This window comes from Dermacentor andersoni, chromosome 6 (genome assembly GCF_023375885.2).
Source record: "Dermacentor andersoni chromosome 6, qqDerAnde1_hic_scaffold, whole genome shotgun sequence".
Taxonomy (NCBI): domain Eukaryota; kingdom Metazoa; phylum Arthropoda; class Arachnida; order Ixodida; family Ixodidae; genus Dermacentor; species Dermacentor andersoni.
The window spans coordinates 40,323,819-40,344,150 of NC_092819.1; the positions used below are offsets into that span (position 1 = coordinate 40,323,819).

A 20,332-nucleotide genomic window follows, 5' to 3' on the forward strand; every position below is an offset into this window, starting at 1 on the left:
CCTGGTTAATAAATTCTTGTTTATTGTCTTCTACCTAGTGTCGCATCGTGTCCACTAACGCAATGTTATATATATATATATATATATATATATATATATATATATATATATATATATATATATATATATATATATAGTGTTTGTTGGCTTCTTATGATATGACTATATATATATATATATATACACATGGTTTAATATATTTCACTGTACAGATACTTATAATCGGTGGTAAATATCGGTAAAACATAGGTAAGAACACCTATCAGAAATCGTGTACTTCATTAGCATGACTTTGGAGAAATACGTCTCCAAAATCTGTGGCGCGTTGTATTGACATTTCAGTTACGACTTATCAGCACTCCCTGTTCTGCACTGCTGATAAGCATTAACCGGACCCCCAATGCAAATGCTGTTTCAGGCGAACGTTGTATTGATACGAAAGTGCTTCCTGTATTTCGCCATAATAGCGACAAAGGTATTTATTGTCGTAAGTGGTACTTCTTGCGAGCAGTACATAGTTTCACTATATTCAAGCCTTTAGACGCGAGATAAGGTTGCCGACGCTTTACGTGATGTGGCAGTAGTGATGCAAGGGTAACAGATACCGCAAAGACTAGACTGAGGCACGACACGATGGCCCCACAAGTATGACTGGGCGGCGACTTTGTTTGCTTCATGACTTTCGAAACGGTGATCAGGTCGCGAACGTTTAGATGACGGGCCCCACGCATGCCACCGGCAGGGCTACCACGGCGCCGACTTATACGCGACGTATACCTGCGTATCGCGCCAGCCGTTCCCCCCTTTCTCACGCGACTGACAACTCGAGAGGTAAAACGTGCGATGTAGTTCAAGAGCTAATCGGCGGCGTCGTCTTCCCCACGAGGTCACGGTTGATACCGTTCATCTCCAGCGCGCCGTTCTCCGACTTGGACGCGGCCGCGTCTCCTTCGCGTACCTCCGCTTCACCGTACATGTCGGGGACGCGTTTGGCGTAGTAGGACATGATGAGCTGGCACACCAGCCCGAGACTCATGAAGACGATCGTGACGGCGTGGTAGGCGACGCGTAGTTTGTCGACGTCGTAGAATGAGCAGTTGCCCCGGCGACCACCGCGGTCTTCCCACACGAGGCAGGTGGCGTCAAAGATGGCCGTGTAGATGAGCGGGTACGGAATGGCCCCTGCAACCGAGAACGTTCTCTTAGAAGTGTCGTGAGCAACGTGAACCTTCCGAGAACACACATTGCTTGGTCTTTTTGTTTTTACGACGCAGTCCGCAGAAAGTCATGTACGTGCGGCGAAGAACTGTTCATATATATATATATATATATATATATTATATAGAAGTTAAAAAAGCTAACAGTAATACATGGCTATCATCTCTAGGTTTTTGAGGATAGAGATTCTCAGAGTAACCTTCTGTGCTGAAGAGGATGGCTCAACATCGATATAGGTGAATCGAGCGTCTTTGCATTTCTTTACGTTGGAGGGCTTCACACACTCTGAGATTTTTGAGCGTTCGTCTGTGAGAACGTCTGAAATTTCTTTGATCATTTTTTTTCTTGTCTAAGATAGACTGCAATTCCGCGCAAACGTCTCCTGCAGCTGATGCAACACAGGTGGGATGCATTAAACGTATCCTCTTGTGCGTTAGAAGTGTCACGACTCGCGAACTGTTCATACAAACTCTTCCTGAGATGTCTTTTGTATATCGCCATGACTTACTCCTTTGGAAAGTGTTTCTTTTGTTATCACGCGTTGGAGCACGTGAGTACGAGTCTCCTTGTTATAACCGTATTTAAATAAAGAGAACGCGGCAGAGCGGGGTCAGGTGCAGCCTTTATTTCTTTAGGTGAATCAACATCGGCTTATTGTCTATCTCTCTCTCTCTCTCTCTCTCTCTATATATATATATATATATATATATATATATATATATATATATATACAAAGGAGCGAAGGCACAGAGAAAGGGGAACCGTAACTTATACTGTCGACAGTAGTTCCAGCAGACTTTGCACGCTTCAGCTTAGCCCATGCGCAGCGCACCCGAGCAGTCAACAGTGTTTCCAAGCTACAATCTACAGTATACCATATTCTCGTCTTGCTTTACTCAGTTCGAGTATGAAGATAAAGGACAGGTGACAGGATGAGCGCTAACTTTCAACTGGTTTTATTACACGGCCCTATTGCCCATTATGCGGGCCGATCATAGCGCATGTGACAAAAACGATCGAAACAACAACCTCACAATATGGTGCACCAACTCGCCCATTCAGCAATACTTGTTACAGTACACCTTTCTCAATATGCTACGTCTTTCACTCTTTGCTCCCCATCTGCTGTGTAACACAGAATTGCATGGCCACTGCCGAGGAAGGAGATGTATGGGGATTTTCTTTCTCTAACTTGCGTCGAGTTAACCTCCCTGCCTTTCATATTTTCTATTTATCTATGTATCTATATATGTCTAATCTAGCGATCTATAACATTGCTAACCAGTGCCAAGCAGAATATGAGAGGTCATAAACAGCTACCCCAACGTTGACGACGGAAACTGTGCATGAGCAGTCACATCCACCCGTACTGGTAACGCTAATGGTAGGCCAGTAACGCTATGCTAAAACGTCTAATATGCTGAAATATATCTGCGGCACATGCGCAGTTGAGTAGAAGGAACAGCAGCGATGGTCGGTGCAGCAAATGTTAAAATACTCTGGTATGGTTAGACGGCACAATTTGTTGGTAGGGAATCGCGAAGGATTCGTTTCTCCTGGCGAAGTGTTTGAGCGCTAACAGCGACGTCCGAAAGGTTGCCTCCGTATCCCTAATCCTTCGTATACAGACCAAACGTTTCGAGGCTATGTTCAATCTCGCACGTCCTGTGGTGTCCTCTAATACCGGACCACGCGCAACGCTAGGGAAACGATGTTGCCATATAAGTAAGCTGAACCATATTTATTCAGTTATTTAGAATGCCTTTCCAATCGTCAGCGTTCTTATGCTTTCGAGCCGTCGCATTCACTGTGCCAAGACTCACGCGCCACGAGCTGGTTCTCGATATTAGGCGCAGCTATCGAGACACGCTATTGCATGCAAGCAAGTGACGTTCTGTTAGCGCAGCCGAAAGTTATCTCGAAAACATTCAGGAATAAATAAAATGAGGAAATTAGGTGCAGTGCACTTGTTTCTGAATGAAGATCGCTTTTTGAAAAGGAATTTTCAGAGCACTCAAAACCGACAACGATTTTTTTTTTTTGCTTCAGCACGCAGCATTCAAGCTGGCTTTGTCATTTGCCAGCTCTATCCTCGACTTCTTGGCCTTGAAATGTTCCTCAATATTCTCTTGCCCCCTATTCCCACGCCCATATTTTATTCACTTGCCATCTTAATTAGCCATCATTTCTTTCTCGCTAATAATCTGTAAGGATCTGTGCAACGTAGGTCATGCTTATGAACCGTAGTTGGTGTACCCCTCTTGTGCATTACATGTCGCCTCTTAAATTATGTAGACACAGATTCTCCTATCCATTTTTCGGTGATGCAATATACTGCAGTAGCAGTAACGCAGGAATCGAAGAAACAAACCAGAAGGTATATAGACGCGCTTCCATTCACTGCGCGGGAAATGCAGCTGTTCCTTCTCACTAGGACAACAAAACCGAATACGCCAAGGCACACAGCCTGGATATAGGGAATCACGGTTCCGTTTTGAGCACTCAGATAGATCTGAGATGTCCTTTCTAGTTTTGTTGAAACTTTCTAAATCTGATAGGTATCTATGCTTTCGTAAGCCTGAGAGAGAGAGAGAGAGGTTATGCTTGAAGAAAATTGAGTTTCTGCCTATATCGTATACACGTATACGTGTTCGTGCAACTAGTAACTGGAAGAGATCCGGGTTATCCAGCATTCGGATGTACTATTGCAAAACACAAGGGTGTACAGCATGCCTGGACGGCTTCTTGTAGCGGCCAAAAAAAAAAGCTTTCATGGGTTTATAATGTTATAGACGTGCTGCATGCCATGATATGATACCGAGAGCTGCGTTCCGCTGCGCGCCACGGCCCTGCTAATTCTGGCAGGCACGAATGATTGTATTGGTCCTATGCCTTTTATCATCGTACACGAAAAATACGAAAGCCGCAGAATGTTGCGGCCGTGCTATTTGCGGCCACAAGAAACAGCCAAGCGTTTCTCTTTTCTTTTGCCCATGCTGTACCGCGTGCCAGCGAAATTATAAATTTCTTGTTTAAGAACATGAAGCCTGTTCATAGATTTTTAAAGGGCCATATACAGTGATAGGCAGCTGTACGATGGTCTGCCCAGTAGTCAGCTTATACGTTCTTGTATGGCATCACTGCGGCTGTAACCGGGATAATTCACTCGAACAAACTTGACACAAGCATTTATTCAAAGTTATGTTCCATCAATGTGCTTTATAGAAATGCCGATCGAAACTAATAAAAAAATATTCGATATTGCTCAAAGACGAAGCAGTCGATAAATATGGGCAAAGTCGCACTCCCAATAAAGTGATCTGGATTAATTCACATTCCGTAGGTCTCTGTTTTTTTTTTTACTATGAAAAACTAAGCTAACTAAGCTACATACACAGCACGAAAGCGTTCACAGGCGGACAGTTTGTCCTCATCACTATTTTTGTTTCAATGCGTATAAAAAAATATGGAGAACATGAAAATGTACCGCCACACTAAAACTAATATTGGTATACGGCATAACGTCAAATCACTATATAATTTGGCCATGTAAGTAAGGAAACGGTAAATTGGCACATTATGTTCAGTAGGCTGATTTTGTTGGCGTTTTAGTAACATACTGACACATGTCTTGCCACAAGGCAAACAATAGTGACAAGGCGTCGCTGTTTTTTTTTTTTACACGTTTGGTAAACGAATAAATGTATATAAATTCAAACATGGCGCAACATATACAACTTATCCAACGTCAACTGCCGTTCTTCTTACCTAGGAAGTTCAAGCAGCCGGCGAGCATTCCTATTGCTATTCCTTTGTCTGCTGGGTCAACACACCTGCGTTATATGGGTAGGAGAGCATGACATCAAATTTTGAGTGCTTTCTTCAGTGAATTTTCTTTAAAAAGTAAGAAAACAAACATAAATGTTTTCTTCACGCAGGAAAAAAAACACACTTAGTACTACCCTGAATTTCGCTTACCAAAGGGGCAACGAAGCTCTATATTATGAGTGCGCAAAAAGATCTTCCTCTCAGCTCCGGATGTCACCAGTATTGGAAATCGTTGGAGTTCTACAGCGTTGATTTCCAACTTCGAGAGAAATCGTGAGTTTTCGAAGTTAAACACATTCGTTTTGATTAACAAAATAACTCTGCTAACAGCGACAACAGTCAGTAATTTAAGGGTTGGCAAAAACTTTGTTCGATGCTCTCGGTGTTTTATTGTAAAAATAACAACAACCGAATACTATATCACGTTTCTGCTAATCAATTCGACGTGCGATAACACTCGAAAGAAATTTGCCAAGCTTGCTGTGACCGCAAACTTCAGATGTGAATGGGTTACAGAAACTTCGTCTTGCAGAAAGGGACCAACGCACAAGTAACTTGAGTGTTGCTCAGAGCCCCAAGTTGCATTGCGGGCGGAATTACTGGACAAAAGTTAGCCCCATGAATTGGTTCTCGAGCATAGAAACCGCACAAGAGCCATGCTGATTCGACTTCACAATTAACACTTAATAGTTAGATTTGCATACGTATATTTACTCTCGTTCAACGTTTTTTTCTATTCAGCATAGATATGTGGATGTTACTATCTCGAGTCCAAATTTGTGTGCCCCGGTTCATATTGTTCAAGCGGATGTATACTTATGCACATTCTTCCCTAACAAGCTGTTCTCACTTTCAGGCTCTCGTCGGACATATTGAGAATGGTCGGTTTCGCTGAGGTGAAGCCGACCAACGTGTCTGATTGTTTGGTTTTTTCCTCACTCATAGTCAACGCAAAGTCATCATGTAACGCACCCGGGCCTCGGTACGGAATGTTATCAAACGTTTCCGCTTCCAGTAATATCCGGGATGCTTCTTCTGACGACGGAGCTTCGCAGACGACGCTACCTCGAATCTACCGACATGATGACACCTCGCCGCCAGTTACGCTTGCGACCACTAACGAGCACCTCCACCAAATAAGTTTTACGTGAAAGCACAGTAGCGAAACTATTTACAGGGTGTATATACAAGGGTAGCAAGCCCTTGCCAACATGGAAGCCAGCCAACATTCAGTAAAGCACGTCTTCGTATCAGATCAACAGTGACCGCTTATGGTTACGTCCCACTAAATCCACGAGTCAACATCATCGTCTTCTAGTAGCACGTAGCAATAGGTTACATATTATCATTGCGAAAAGTTCAAAAAATTGCTCAAACAGGGAAATTGAAAACAGTGTAAAGGATACCTGAGTGTGATGAGCGTCGATCCTACCCGAGAAAGCTGCGATATCAGCTTTCCCAAGCTGATGATGAATACTAAAATGAATAGGTTTTGGCAGGGGAAGTCACAAAATCCCATAGCCATACTGGGTAGTGCTGCGTCGTTGTCGGTGCCCATAGCTTCCGTTATGCAGGAGCACTCCATGGAACCCTGCGACGCATGAGTGACAAAATTACGGAAGTGTGAGTAAACAGCTAAACAGCAAGTGGTGTTCAGTCCTACAAGTGTTAACATAACGCTGAGGCGTAGACGAGAACCGCAACACCGGCGAGGAGGTCGTGAGACGTGTAGTACTAGAATGTCTTAGGGGCGTTCTTCTTCCGCCTGACTTTGATTCGAATAAGAAACTAAACAGAAAAACCCTTGGAAACCAGTTCATGTCGTTGCAAGGCATCTATGCTACTCAATAAATCAGAACGCATCCATGCGTAAGAAGCGGAGACCCACAATACTGGCTGAGCTTGTCACCACGATTTGGCGCTGCTAATACAATAGAGGTATTGCGTTTACGGCATTCTATGGCTGCCGTGGTGTAGCCAGAAATTTCGTTCGGTGGGGGCTCACGTTCCAGCTCGGCCTGCTCCTTATAGAATTTGTTGAGGTATCTAATACATGAATATTAACTGCATCGCCATTGCCAAAGATGCTGCAAACAAATTTTTGAATGCTGCGCACAGTCAAGACATATAAAATATGTATATTTTCACAAAAGAGGGCATTCTTGTGTCCCAAAAGAATAGTGCCAGAAATAACTGATATCAATGCTTCCACCTTTTTTGTCTATTTACTAAGTAAAGAAGGTATCATAGGAATTTTAGAACTATATCCATTCGAAACCAGCAAAGCAGTGCATGAACCTGATATGAAACACATGAAGGACATGAAATAAAAAAGCTGAGGACTAATATTTTAATGAAACTTGGTAATTCAAGAACCTTGTTTACATTTGTGTAAAATCTCATTCACGCTTTCCTGCGTTCCAGTGTATTGAACAGGAGCAGCTGTCACTGGTCGTGTATTGTGAGTAACTGCACCAAAATTATAGTCGCAACAGTAAGCACATATAGAAAGCAGGAGTTCTGCAACATATGAATTAGAAATGCGAAGATACAATGTAATATAGAAATGTGCAGCTACAGCTAGATAAAGGTCAAACAATTGTCACTGCAAACAGAGCTCACTGCATGTATACACAAAACCTCACAACAAGATGTTTCAATATAAGTGTAAGGCTCCAATAACTCTGCTTATCTAAGCAAAAGTCACTGTATACAACGCGTCAAACAAGGCAAATAAACATGCTGAGCAATCACAGATTCACAGATCACAGAATCCTTACGCCCGCCCCCCTCCCTCTACTCTTCCCGATGCATCGAGCGCGACGGAAGGCGGCACGCTTCCTCCTCGCTTTTCTCCCTTGCGCACACAAGACTGAGCCACCATCGTCGGCTCACCTATCCCGCCTACCCCCCTATGCTTTCACTCGCGCATACAGCATGCGGCGCATGGTGACTATGCTATCGCCCTTGGGTTTTATACGGAACATGACGGCGACGTCGACGGCAGAAATGCGCCTGGAGTGTCCGTATAATTGCTATCCAAATAATATAATACGAGTATCCGGCAAATGAAGACTTTCCGGAGAGATTGCAATAACATCGAAGTGAAGGTGATGCCCTCACGCGAACGCGTTGCAGTCTGCCGAGTCCCCACAGTGGTGGCGTCGAGCGACCATTGTTTACTTTTTGAGCCAGAAAGCGTCCAAAACTCTGCCAGACCAAAATCTACTTGGCCACAGAAAAACGAACGTGCACCAAAGTGCGCCGCGCGGTGGTCGGGGCAACACGAGAAAAACGCATGCGCTCTGGCTGGCTCTGGCAGCCCACGGGTAGCGAGAACAAGAAAATTCAAGAGGCTCAGTAGGTGCTAGTAAATAAAAGACAAAGTAGAAAAAATAAATAAGAACTTAGTTACCTTTGCTGGCCTTAGTGTCTAGACAAGGATACTTTGGCGCAGATGAAAAGAATGTTGATATTCCTTTCTGTAACACAACGGCACAAATGTACCACCACAACGTTTCGTCTCATCGGACCGCGCTGTGTGCTGTTTCAACTTGTCTGATAGTGCGTTGATTTGGCTTGTCTCGTTGTATGGTCGGATGTACGACTTTAGAAAAATCAATGCACCTTTGGTGTCAAATGTTTAAAACATTAAACCCACCAAGTTCCGCGTTTAAATACCTAAAGCACGACTTTGGAAATGTCAGTGCACCTTTCGCATCAAAGTTTTATGAGAACTCTATGCCCATAAGGTTTCGGAATTGAAATCCATGTGCTCCGTAGATTCCGCGGCCTCCGCGAGATGCCGCGACGATTCCGCTCGCCATCAAACCGCTCCTGAAACTTTGTGCTCGGATGGGACTCCTTGCGTTATGTGACTGGAGGTGCATGGGCGTTGCCACGAAATTCAGCCCGAGCTCACAGTGTTCGTGCCGAAATGTCTTTTCGAGCATGAAAAAGGCAGTCTAGACAAAACCCAGAATGATTTCCGGCGCCGAGGTTGTTTGGTCGGCGGTGCATGACAGCGCGGATAAATTTCTGGGGGGGTGTGGGGGGGGGGGGGGGGGGGCTGAAGCCCTTAGACACCCCTCCCTGGCTGTATACTGCACATTGATTCACGTTATTAGGGGAGTAGGAAACGTGGGAAACATGGACCAATATATCAAGAAAATGCCGCAAAATGGCTGAGTATGGTTGGAATAAGGAAAAATGTTCATTACCAGTTTGACCTCCTTGCGGTGTCTGCCCCCCTCTAATGTATATATCACCCTTCAGAAATGAATAAGTAACGTGAAATAACATAAATATTAGAAAAATCCAAGACAGGAGGTGTTCTAGGCTCACAGGTAGGAACAGATGAAGCCTAATCGTTATGTCCACTTGTGCTCACCATTGACGCAACGATCAAGGGGCGAATTCACAAACTTTTTCGTTTGCACGTGCTATTTAATTTTGGCGAACGGCCTTCGCTAATGATATAATTGCTATTACTGCTAGCTGGTACTTGTTCTTACGAACCGCTGCAGCGCAAGAACTGTTTTGTAAAACTGTCCCGGATGGACCGTAAATTTAAGGTGTGTTTTCGTTCTTCTCGCCATGGTGATTAGTTCAAGTGGAAACGTGGCTCCGGTATCGCCAATATCGGCCACTTGGTGGAACGAATGACCAGAAATAAATAGAAACGAAGAAAAATAATCGGTAATAAATGCGTCCTCAGGATACTGGAAAGTCGAGGCCAAGATATGGCATCCACCACCCGTTTCTTTTTGGTCTTCATCGCCGGCATCAAGGCAGAGACAAAAACAAGTTGTGCAAATCCCACACAATCTGGGAATTGGCGAAAGTGAAGCATTCATGAGCCAGCAAAGCAAAATTGCTCATTACGATAAGAGACGTGCTGGAGATTTCAGTATCGAACCTTAGCCTCCATGGCGCACCTTCAATGAGCAAGCGGATTCCTGCCACAAAGGAAACCCATATGGGTTCCTCGAAAGAAAAGCTTCGCAGTTGAAGCAAAATTCGTCCTGGTCCGGGACTCGAACCAGGGACCACCGCCTTTACGGGGCAGCCGCTCTACCATCTCAGCTAAACAGGCGGCTAGCAGATGGCAGGCAAAGTCGAATTTATCAACCACTCAGGAGCAAAGGCAAGAGTTTGACGTAATAGCTTTGCGAAAACCCTTTTCTTTTTCCTTCATTGATTACTTCTTTCCGCCTTGCGGGTTTCCGCATAACTATTACGTCGAACTGTTGCTTTGCTTCGGAGTTCTTGATAAATCCGACTTCGCCTGTCATCTTCTAGCCGCCTGGTTAACTAAGATGGCAGAGCGGCTGCCCCGGAAAGGTGGTGGTCCCGGGTTCGAGTCCCGGACCAGGACAAATTTTGCTTCAACTGCAAAGCTTTTCTTTCGAGGAACCCATATGGGTTCCCTTTGTAACACTTAGCTACCTTTGGGTGGATGTCTCGTTTTCCCCTTATTAATTAATATATACTGTATGAAGAATACTATCATTTGTTAAATAACAGGAAGCATTACTGGTATTTAACTGTGTTCGCATTATTTAAAGCAATGTGCGCGTAATTCACGCCTACGTGTAAGGAAGGCTTTTGGATCAGCAAAGGCAACGTACGTTTCCTCTGTCGAGGCACCCCGCAGCGCAAGGCGAGAAGTACGTGGCCTGCTGCGTGACGTGACAAATGGGCTGGAAGCGTCCAGTAGGGCAGTCGCAGTACTCGTTGCACGGATTGCTCAGGGACAGCCTGCACGCGTAATGGTACGGCATGACAATCAGGAACAACATGTAACAAAAAAAGCAAGTGTATTTGTTGAGAATGCGCTTGCAACCAGGTGAAGCATTACTTTCTTCCCCATTGTCCAATTGATGTGGCACGTTTTAACAAAAACCGTGTGAGATATATTTGGGCAGCTTCTAAGTTAATAAAGCAAACATCTGTAATAAAATTCTGCACCGCGAAGTTAGCGAAACATTTTGTCAACCTTGGTCTATCCCTGATGTGGAAACAAGTTGCGAAAATTAATAAAGAAACCTATGAACACAGAAATCTCACCCCGTGTACCGATTTGTCAACATTATTTTTCGCATTCTTTGGAAACAACGCTATTGTTGGCACAATGTCTCCATCGTGGTTTTCTCGTTCATGTATGCGTTGCTCTTTCAGCTTGTAATCTTTCTCGGCTGTTATTTTTTGATCAACGAAAGTGTTTCGATTGTTTTCAGTATTTCGTTAACTCTTCTTTGGTCTACTTGGGTAATCTTCTGGCACAGCTGGCCCAGTCATTGTCCAACCTTCTTAACGTTTTCACTTAATAAAGTAGAACACCAATCGGTGTCTAGAGTTTCTGACTTCGGCGACATCAGGAGAAAAAGTTAAACGATTCAGTAAGATCGTTAGTGTGACCCCATGTGGTCTGCTGCCCTGTGAAGCATGTGCCAGGTTCATTGTGACAAAGCGTAGGCATGCGACAACTGCACACATACGACAAGTCCGCGGACCAAGCGCGGCTCATTTCACGTTTTTTTTTTTTCACACTTTGGCTCTCTTCGAATATCTTTTTCTTCAAATGTATATCTGCCTCAATTTGAGCGCAGAAACTACCAACGGATCATACTGATGCAAGTGCGCCAACAGGGGACACAAAGCGCAATGTTATGTAGGCTTAACCAATTGACCAACTGTCGAATTTTCCTTGAGTTACTATTTGTTTTGGTAACTTTCCTCCTCATTTGGCTAAGGTTATCAGGAGCTAGCAAGATTCTCCAGCCATCTGCCACCGACCAACAACAGTAGACCTTCATTTCAGGAATACCTCGCATACTAAAGACACTCATTGGCGGCATACTTACTTCCCGTCATTTTCTACACGTGTGCCGGCCAATTGCCAGCCAGAACAGCCGAGGAAAATGCCCGCGAAGAGGAACGAAATGTTGATGAAGTCGGCGAAGGCTCCCAGCAGGCCTATCGTGCGAGCGCGAGGCTTCCAGAAGCGGATGATCATTCCTCCGAGAAAGAGTCCAACCATCATGGCCAAGACTTTCGTGGGTCCTGCACAAAAAATATTTTTTGTATTATTTCGCTTTCTTGCGTTATTTGCCAGTGTGGTTCTATGTATTCTATTTATTATTTATTTATACGATACTGCAGACTCAAATGAGGGTCCAAGCAGGAGGGGCACAATACATAAATATTTACACATGTACGTATATATATACATACACAGGCACACATGAAAAGGAAATACAAGAGCAATGCAACATATGTAAATAAGGCGTAAATAAGGCACGATTGAAGAAGTAGCACAGTTGAATTCAAAACCTACTAAGTCTGATGCCAGAAGAAAGACCGATTCAAACCTCTATCTGCAGAGAATAGATGTAAACTGGAGACCGTTTTATCGCAAACATATGAAAATGTGCATTTTTGACGCGCGTGTTGCAATCTGTGTGAGACGAAGCTTTATTAAAGCTTGCCGGTAAATACTTTACAACTAACGTTGATGCGTAAAATATTATTTACTCTTATCCTATGCAACGAGTAATCTTATGGAAAGTTTGTTTATCCAAAAAGGTCTGAACTCTACTATTTTGAAATTTTTATGTTTATGTATTGCATCGTTAACGCGTTATGCCGAAGCGCAAAGTCCAGTTCACGCGGATGGAAAGCGTGAGACGCATTCCTACCGATGTCACAAGGCCGATGGCGTCGTATGAAGCAATAGGTAGGAATTCTACACAGCCTGTGTCACAGTGGGACATACCTATTCTGGAGGACTGTCCAAGAACGGGCACTCCCCCAGCAGTGGTACATATCGAATGTCTAAATAAAAAAAAAGTAAGTCAAAGTACTCTTGAAATGTAATTCACCATTATATTGACAAATTGGTGTGTTTGAAATGTGTTTAAAATTAAATATGAAATGTTGAGGTTTTATGTAAAAATCATAATGGGGGGCGTCTCCATTCTGGAGGATTGGCCAAGAACGGGCATACCGCCAGTGGCACAAACAGAGTCGCTAAACCAAGGAAAATAAAGTAAATCCAAGAATCTATTAAATATAATTTTCCATTCTATTAAGATATCAACCTACTTTATTACCCGACATTATACGTTCAGGTTTTATGTAGGATATCAATATAATAATTAACCTAACTATTGTCTGCATACTTGTTCTTCAGCATTGAACGGCAATATAAGCCACTTCGTTGGTAATTGTATGTGACATTCATATGTATATATATATATATATATATATATATATATATATATATATATATATATATATAAAAAGTGGGGAAAGTAGGCCATCAAAGCTTCGTTTTAAAGTACTGCAAAGCATATGCGGCGAGTGATAAAAACTGCCAGCAAAGCTTTTACAGCTGCAATGCCTGCTATAACTTTCCTTGTTTTCTCACCCTTTCATACATTTTCTGATCAGCTCGACAGCCAGTACAAACTAATTAGATGTAGTTAGCCACCTTCATTTACCACTGTTTGTTAATAGCATCACTCTGAAGGCATGTTCAAGCATAATTTTTTGACTGGGTCAGCCACCACTTCTTATGGCGTCGTGATGAGACTAGAGTAGTCCCATGAAATGTGCTTCAAGCCACATGCTGCAGGATGTGTGACTATTTTTGCATGGGCGTAATGCCCCCCGCTATCACGCCGTTTCTGATGTCAAATGAACTAAAACTGGAACCAATATGAACCGTGTGGAAGACATAGTGGCAGAAACAAGGCGCTGTGTGGTGCCATGTGCTAAGAGTCTGCAGATATTGAGGTCGGGAAGTGCACGATGAAACACGTCGTTCTTTTTTTTTAAGAGTGAGAATATGGACATCTCTGCCATGGATCTCATAAAGTTTTGAACTCAAATTTTCTTAAACTCACGAAGCGTTCGGTGATAATTTCTTTACCCAGAAGTCGGCGACACATTCTAAGAAACTTACCTGTGAAGAGGCTTGCCTTTGACGCCGAAACTCGGTACTGGTTCTCGACGTATTTGGGGAACATACTGACGTAGCCACCGATGGCGTTGATGACGAAAACAAGCGTTGCCATTTTCCACATCAACACGGGGTTCTTAGAAAGGCGGCTCACAGCAGTCTTGAACTCTGCGAGGATAGTAGGTACTGTTATTGCATTTTATCGTTAGACACGTAATGTTATTCTCTAAACTTGATACATAGCTGTTCACATTCTTGATATCGCATTCGTGTTCTTTACGTTCGACATGTGAACGAGCAGGGTGCCACAAGCACAATGAAAAGCTAATTTCCCAGAACGAACAGTTCTGAGCAGTTTCCAGCGCTAGAAAATGCTGCTACGAGGACTTGTGCCCACTTCAGCGATACTTCTAACGTAAGCACGAGTTCGCCTGAGATCAGTGTTGTGGAAACTAAAAGTGCTCGTTTCGACCGCCAGGACAGGCGACAAGAGGCAGGCAACCGGCCTTTTGTGACCTTTGACAGCATTACTGTTCCTCCTGATAGCATGCCAACCTTGTGGGAGCCGTGTTGTGCCAAACTACTTTGCATATTTTCTTAAAGTGAAAAAAAAAACGCTTTCTTTCTCGAGAAATCTTACCTCGCATTGCCGTTACAAATTAGCACAAATTATTACGGCTGGATCGTGTTTGTTGAAAGGACCAACTAACACCTGAACGCATGGCGAACAGCATTCGCCCAGCACTGACTTGTTGTGCACAATTGGAAAGCAAGCAAGGCCCTTTGGTTATAATTCCAGACAATGCGGAGTCATGCTGCGTTCCTAGTCTGAAAAAGCGCTCTCACCTCGTGCATCGTTTGCGATCTTCTCACCCAGAGATTTGGGTTCATTCTTTTTGTTCTCGGTGATCGTGTGCACAGAACTCCTCCGAATGTGCTTGGGGAATAGCGACATGGGCAGCGACATCAGAGCCATGGCACCACCCCAGATGACGAAGCCCAGCCACCAGGCGCCGATCCAGTTTGGGTGCTTGCGGGTTATTCCGGGTTTTTCTGTTTTTGTAGTTTTTTATCGAATAAAGTAGACGTCATGGTATTAAAGAGAATGATTTTTTTCGTATATGGGTAATATGTCAACATATAAGATATCTCGCGAACTTTAAAGATCAGCTCTTCACTTAAAACTATTGCAACATGAAAAACAAAGTCAGGGAAGTATGCGTAATGTATACTAAGAGTGTTAGTTACATTAGAAACTCGTCAGCAGTTAAAACAGGAACTCATCACTGGTCCATATACCAATATGTAATAAAGTTGGGTAAACCAGATTGTTATTGTAATGTCGTTTGTGTAGGCAGCCGCAGTGCATTAGTGTGCGAAAATTTTTGTTCTCTTTACAAGTGAGAGATATGTAAAGGAAGGTTAGGAAATAATTCAGTTTATTAAACGCATTGTGACGAGTACTCAGTAATGCAGTGATGTGAGTATAGGAACTGCACACAAACCTCGAAAGATAGGACTTGGGCTTTGCTAGGTGGTTGTTAAAAGTAAAGGAAGCTAAATTCCATACAATGAGTAAGAGACGGGCAAGAACCTGCAAAATTTCCATAAGGCTCAGGAAGTTTCGTGCAAGTAAAACAATTTGTCAGCGGCACTCTGGTGGATGGCAATTTTGCGTACATACAAAGCTTAAACCAATCACTAGAACAATAAATTTGATATTAAACTGAAATAACTTATTTCCGGTCACCTTAACTATAACAGCAAGCTTTGATAAGCTTCCACGGAAAGGAAGTTTTACTTTTCAGAGAAAAGGCGAGCCTAGCACACTTGGAGAACCATTTAGTGCAACCATTTTCGCAAGGCCGCGGCAGATGTCAAATGACACCATTTCTAACCCCTCTCTCCCCCCCCCCCCCTGAACAACTACAGCAATCGTTTATGATCTCTTCAATATCCAGCAATCACAAGAGACTTCTAACTTGCAAGGTAGCCACTCAATATCACCAACAATTTCGGACGTGTGCTTACTGAAGGTTGAGTAAGTGTTCTAAAACTTTCTAAGAGCCTGGCGTGTGTGTGTGTGTGTGTGTGTTTCTTTTTTGCGAACTTTGCATTACTCCCTTCATAACATAGCTGCAACTTTTAGCAACCTATTACACAAGTGCCCATTAAGATGGTTAAAGCTCTTTGCAACACCTTCAGTCCCAACTACATCACCAATCTACGGAGACGTTCAGCAGCTCGCAAGGCAGGTAATTAATGACGCAGACAATTTCTGGCACGTGTTTAGTATAGGCCGAATAAGCCTCCTAAAGCTTCTAAAAGAGGCCGATAGTGTGTGAACTCTGCACAAGTGCCTTGAGAGTGTCCCTGCGTTCTTAGCAGCTCTTTGCTCCTGGAGCTCCTTGAAGCTCTTAGCAACGCACTGGAAGCGTCCTTGAAGAAGGCTCCTCCTTCGGCTGTCTTCGGCCGCCTTCGGCTGCGACCTCCGGCGTGGTCCTTACGACCACTTAAGGTATTGCTGCCACCTGGATGATTTTTACCAGTGTAGCCAGTTCTGTGACGGTGTGACACTTTGCTCGGTGTGACGTGGCATGTCTCTGAATATGACACTGACACTGCGTGAGTGACGCATTAGCGCTTTCACAGACTGCTCGCACACAATCGTCTATTGTTTCGCCGTATCACCTTTGCTTCGTTCTTTTCTCTCATCTTTCTGTGCCCCTTTTCGCCGGTCCCTATGCAGGGTAGCCAACAGGAGATATCCCGTGGTTAAGCTCCCTGTCTTTTCTTCAGTTTTAAATGAGAGCATGTCCTTCAGCCAGTTTTGTTCTCACAGTGCCAGATGCGAGTTGAATGTTGCTATTTTAAACAATTCCCAAGCCCCTCTTGTAAAACAATGCACGAAAAGGTACTACAAGGTATTACAAACGCATTTAATCAGGGGTTGGGATTTGCGTCAAGGAGCACAATGCCCACATTATTTGTCCAGTCATATGTAGTGACGTAGTGCCATTTTAAAATATTTTCTTCTGGCACATGATTCGTCCTTCGCGAACATCCATTAAACCCAGGAATTCGTTAAATATATCATGAACATCCTGTTTGTGTGCTGAAATTTATGTAATCGGTTTTATTAGGTGTGTTCCAAATGGCGTTGTTCGCTGTCAGTGGATTTTTCTAGTTTCGTTTTCTTGAACGGCCCTTTTGCTAAATTTCACCTCACAAACGTTTTTTACGTTAGCTTTATTTTCTTTTGTTAATCGTTATTCCGTTAGTGAGGTGCTGCGGGCAGGGCACATTGCTTTTGTTAGCTCGAACTTATAATAATTTCTCTTACAGCTGACCTGACACTTTCTCCAGCTGAAAAATACCGGCCGATCATGGCTTTCATCTTGAAGGATAAAGCCATAGGCGTGCCGGCGCGATTGCGCCCACCATGTATAAACGAATCGGTGAAACGCGAGAAACGAATGCAGGAGTGAAAATTCCTTGCTCGGAAATTCTACCCTGCAATGTCTCGTAATAAGACGGCCGCGCAGAAAGACAAGATAACAAAAAGCAATTGCTCTCAGTTTCATACCAAATGGTGACTCGTAGATGCTGAGGCAAACAGACGCCGACACATATCCCAGCATAGGTCCGACCAAACGCAGAGACATGATCAAGCCTGCAAATAACAAGAGCAAGCGAGTGGTTATTTCACTGTATCACTTTTACCGAGGTGCCAAAAACGTTGTCGCGGCTGTGTCAATGTGTTTCACCGCGCAAGCACTAGAGACACATTACCAGGGATCTTTTAGAGCAATCATCCATTCTACGGTTGTGCAGCTAAGCTTTAGTTTAAGCGATAAGGACATGTTTATCTTGTCTATGGCTTTGACTGGCATTGACGAAAGGTACTATAGGTTCTCATGGGAGTGACTGATGGTGTCAAATGTGAACTTTGCGGCGGCGAAGCGAAGATATCGCACATTCACTGTTCACTTTCTCGCTTCATTGTGCAGTGAAAAGTGATCTTCAGGGCGTTATTCATGGACCCAGGTCACAAACGAAGTCAAGGAGAGCGATTTAAAAGTGCTCCTCTGAATTTTGAGAGCATCGGCACTGCGCGACAGGACAACGAAAGTTTACAGACGCCTTACCTTGTGTGCGTAAACAATTCCTTCCTTTTTCACGCTTTCACTTTTCATTCTCCTTACCTGCTCTGCCATTTATTCTTCCCAGCCTTTTCCCACTTAGGCCATAGAGGTAGCTTTGGGATATAACAAACGCTGAATTCGTTCATTCGTTCTTCCCTCAGTACAGAGTAGGCAGCCAATATTTTTTTTCTGGTTATACTTCGTTTCTTTCATCTCCTATTTCACTCTCTCGCTAGCTCTGTCTCTCTTTTTTACAAGACCACGTTATAAAATAGAAGACGCTTATATTTAAAGGTGCAATGGAGTCATAAAAGCGTAACGAAACTCGGTCTGTAAGACTTCTCGCTACAGGACCGCGCAACTGCCACCGAGGAACTCGTGACTTTGTTAGCTGATTTAGGTACTTCGAAAATCTCGAAGACTGCAATACTGGCAAAAGTATAAGACTACACATTGAAAACAATCAAAATAATAACTCAAGACATCACTTTTGCAAAGACTTATTTGGAAACGATTGCGTATCACTGCATAACACGGAAAGTATAGCTTGTAATAATGATAATTTCCCAAACTTTTACTGGCGTCGGTGTACATTTAACTAGAAAATGAAGCGGAGCCGTTTCCGCTGACACGCGCCCGGCTACTACATTACATTTAGCAGGAAAAAAATGTAGGTTAGAGAGAGAGAGAGAATGAAGAGGAAAGGCAGGGAGGTTAACCAGATATGAGTCTCCGGTTTGCTACCCTACACTGGGGATGGGGGATAGGGGTTAGAAAGATGACAGAGAGGAAAACGCTACAAAAAGGGGGGAAAAAACACGCACATGTGGAGAAAATCTAATACGGCAGTTGTGGTTTCCTTTAGTTTCTGTACGTCCTCAACGAGGGGCACTGGCGCAGAAAAGATACAAAATTGTTCTACTTACTGAAGTAGACTGGAGAGTTCTTCTTCTTAACGTTGTCGTCGGTGTACGTTGCCCCCGAGATGTAGAAAGCCGTTCCGCCGATACCGTTCAGGAAGTTGGCCAAAAATAGCAGGCACACGGCTACAATGGCCGTTGGTGCGGGCGTCTCGCCGGTTACACTGCTTGCCCCCTCGTTGAAGTCCTCTTCTGCCGCGGTGCAGAACTTAAGCTGCGCCCTGGAATTGTGCGACGCGACGTCCGATTTCGCACCAGACGTGGGCCCTCCTTGATTTATAAATCCTGGCCCGTAGATGATATACGGCAGCACGCTGCAGAAGCATCCCAGCACGGAGACCCAAACCCCGAATGCGATTATCTTTGGCCGGCTGATCTTCGTAGCGTAGTAGCCGATGAGCAGGCTGGCGAAGAGCGCGCTTATGTTGTCCGCGATGAGGATGACTCCGAACGTCTTGCCCGTGAGGCCGAATTTCTTCTCTAAGGTGGAAATGCAGCCGTTGAGGTAGGCCTTAAGAGCCCCTTGGAAAATTCCGAACAGCGTGTAGAAAAGGAGGAAGTAGTAAGCCTTGGCGAATCGCTGGAGCCACGGCGGCCTGTATCCAAAGATGCCGCACATAAAATCCGGGTCCGTTTCTGGTACTGCGTTGCCGTCATCTTCCGGGTCCTTCGTCGGAACGGATTCAAACTTGTGGGTCTTTCCGGAAGACATGAATACTGGGCGAAGCGCGGCAATAGGGGAGCGAAGCAGTGAGTTGAACTTTGAATTATGACGCGTAAGACGTTCCTAACTCGGCACACTATCAAGCCCGAAGCGTGACTGTGAATTTCTGCGCTTGACCAAGATGCCGGCTGGAGATCCACGCGGGTGCGCTTCGCCTGAGTGTGTGCTGCACGAATGAAGATCTAGATGGCTTTGAAGGGTCCGCAAAATCGGCCGGCGCCACGTTTCTGATATCCGCTAAACAAACTGCTGATAAAATCTAAATGTGTGTTTTCTAGATACGCCGCACTCCATGAATGTTTGCTGGAAGATATCGGGTCGCACCACGCGACCCGACGCTTTCTCTTTCTCTCTCTCTCTCTCTCTCTCTCTCTTGTTTCTATCGACTCGTTCTCTTGGCAATGATGTCACGTTCCTCAGCACTTTCCTACGAGTGGCATGAGCTTGGTAAATTTCTTTAAGTACATATGTGAGGCACAGTGTCAGTTCACGACTTGAAGACCTACAGATTCCACGCTCAAACTCGATGCGA

General features: G+C 44.2%; 1 protein-coding gene across 1 annotated transcript; it reads right to left on the bottom strand.

Moving 5' to 3' along the window:
* Positions 1 to 445: 445 nt before the first annotated feature.
* On the bottom strand, positions 446 to 20,001 carry LOC126521942 (solute carrier organic anion transporter family member 74D-like). The gene is made up of 9 exons (XM_050170687.3): positions 19,083 to 20,001; positions 17,598 to 17,684; positions 14,858 to 15,064; positions 14,015 to 14,179; positions 11,913 to 12,111; positions 10,677 to 10,806; positions 6,453 to 6,637; positions 4,987 to 5,051; positions 446 to 1,182 (listed from the first exon to the last, which is right to left on the bottom strand). Exons 1-9 carry the CDS (start codon positions 19,786 to 19,788, stop codon positions 851 to 853), a joined length of 2,076 nt encoding a protein of 691 aa, XP_050026644.2. The 5' UTR covers positions 19,789 to 20,001; the 3' UTR covers positions 446 to 850.
* Between the last annotated feature and the right edge of the window lie 331 nt (positions 20,002 to 20,332).

Excerpts from the sequence above, each read along its gene's own strand:
- LOC126521942 (XM_050170687.3), bottom strand. The coding sequence starts at position 19,788 with ATGTCTTCCGGAAAGACCCACAAGTTTGAATCCGTTCCGACGAAGGAC. Across the intron at positions 14,180-14,857 it reads GATCGCAAACGATGCACGAG|AGTTCAAGACTGCTGTGAGC; the intron begins GTGAGAGCGCTT and ends CTATCCTCGCAG. Across the intron at positions 5,052-6,452 it reads TCGACGCTCATCACACTCAG|GTGTGTTGACCCAGCAGACA; the intron begins GTATCCTTTACA and ends CATATAACGCAG.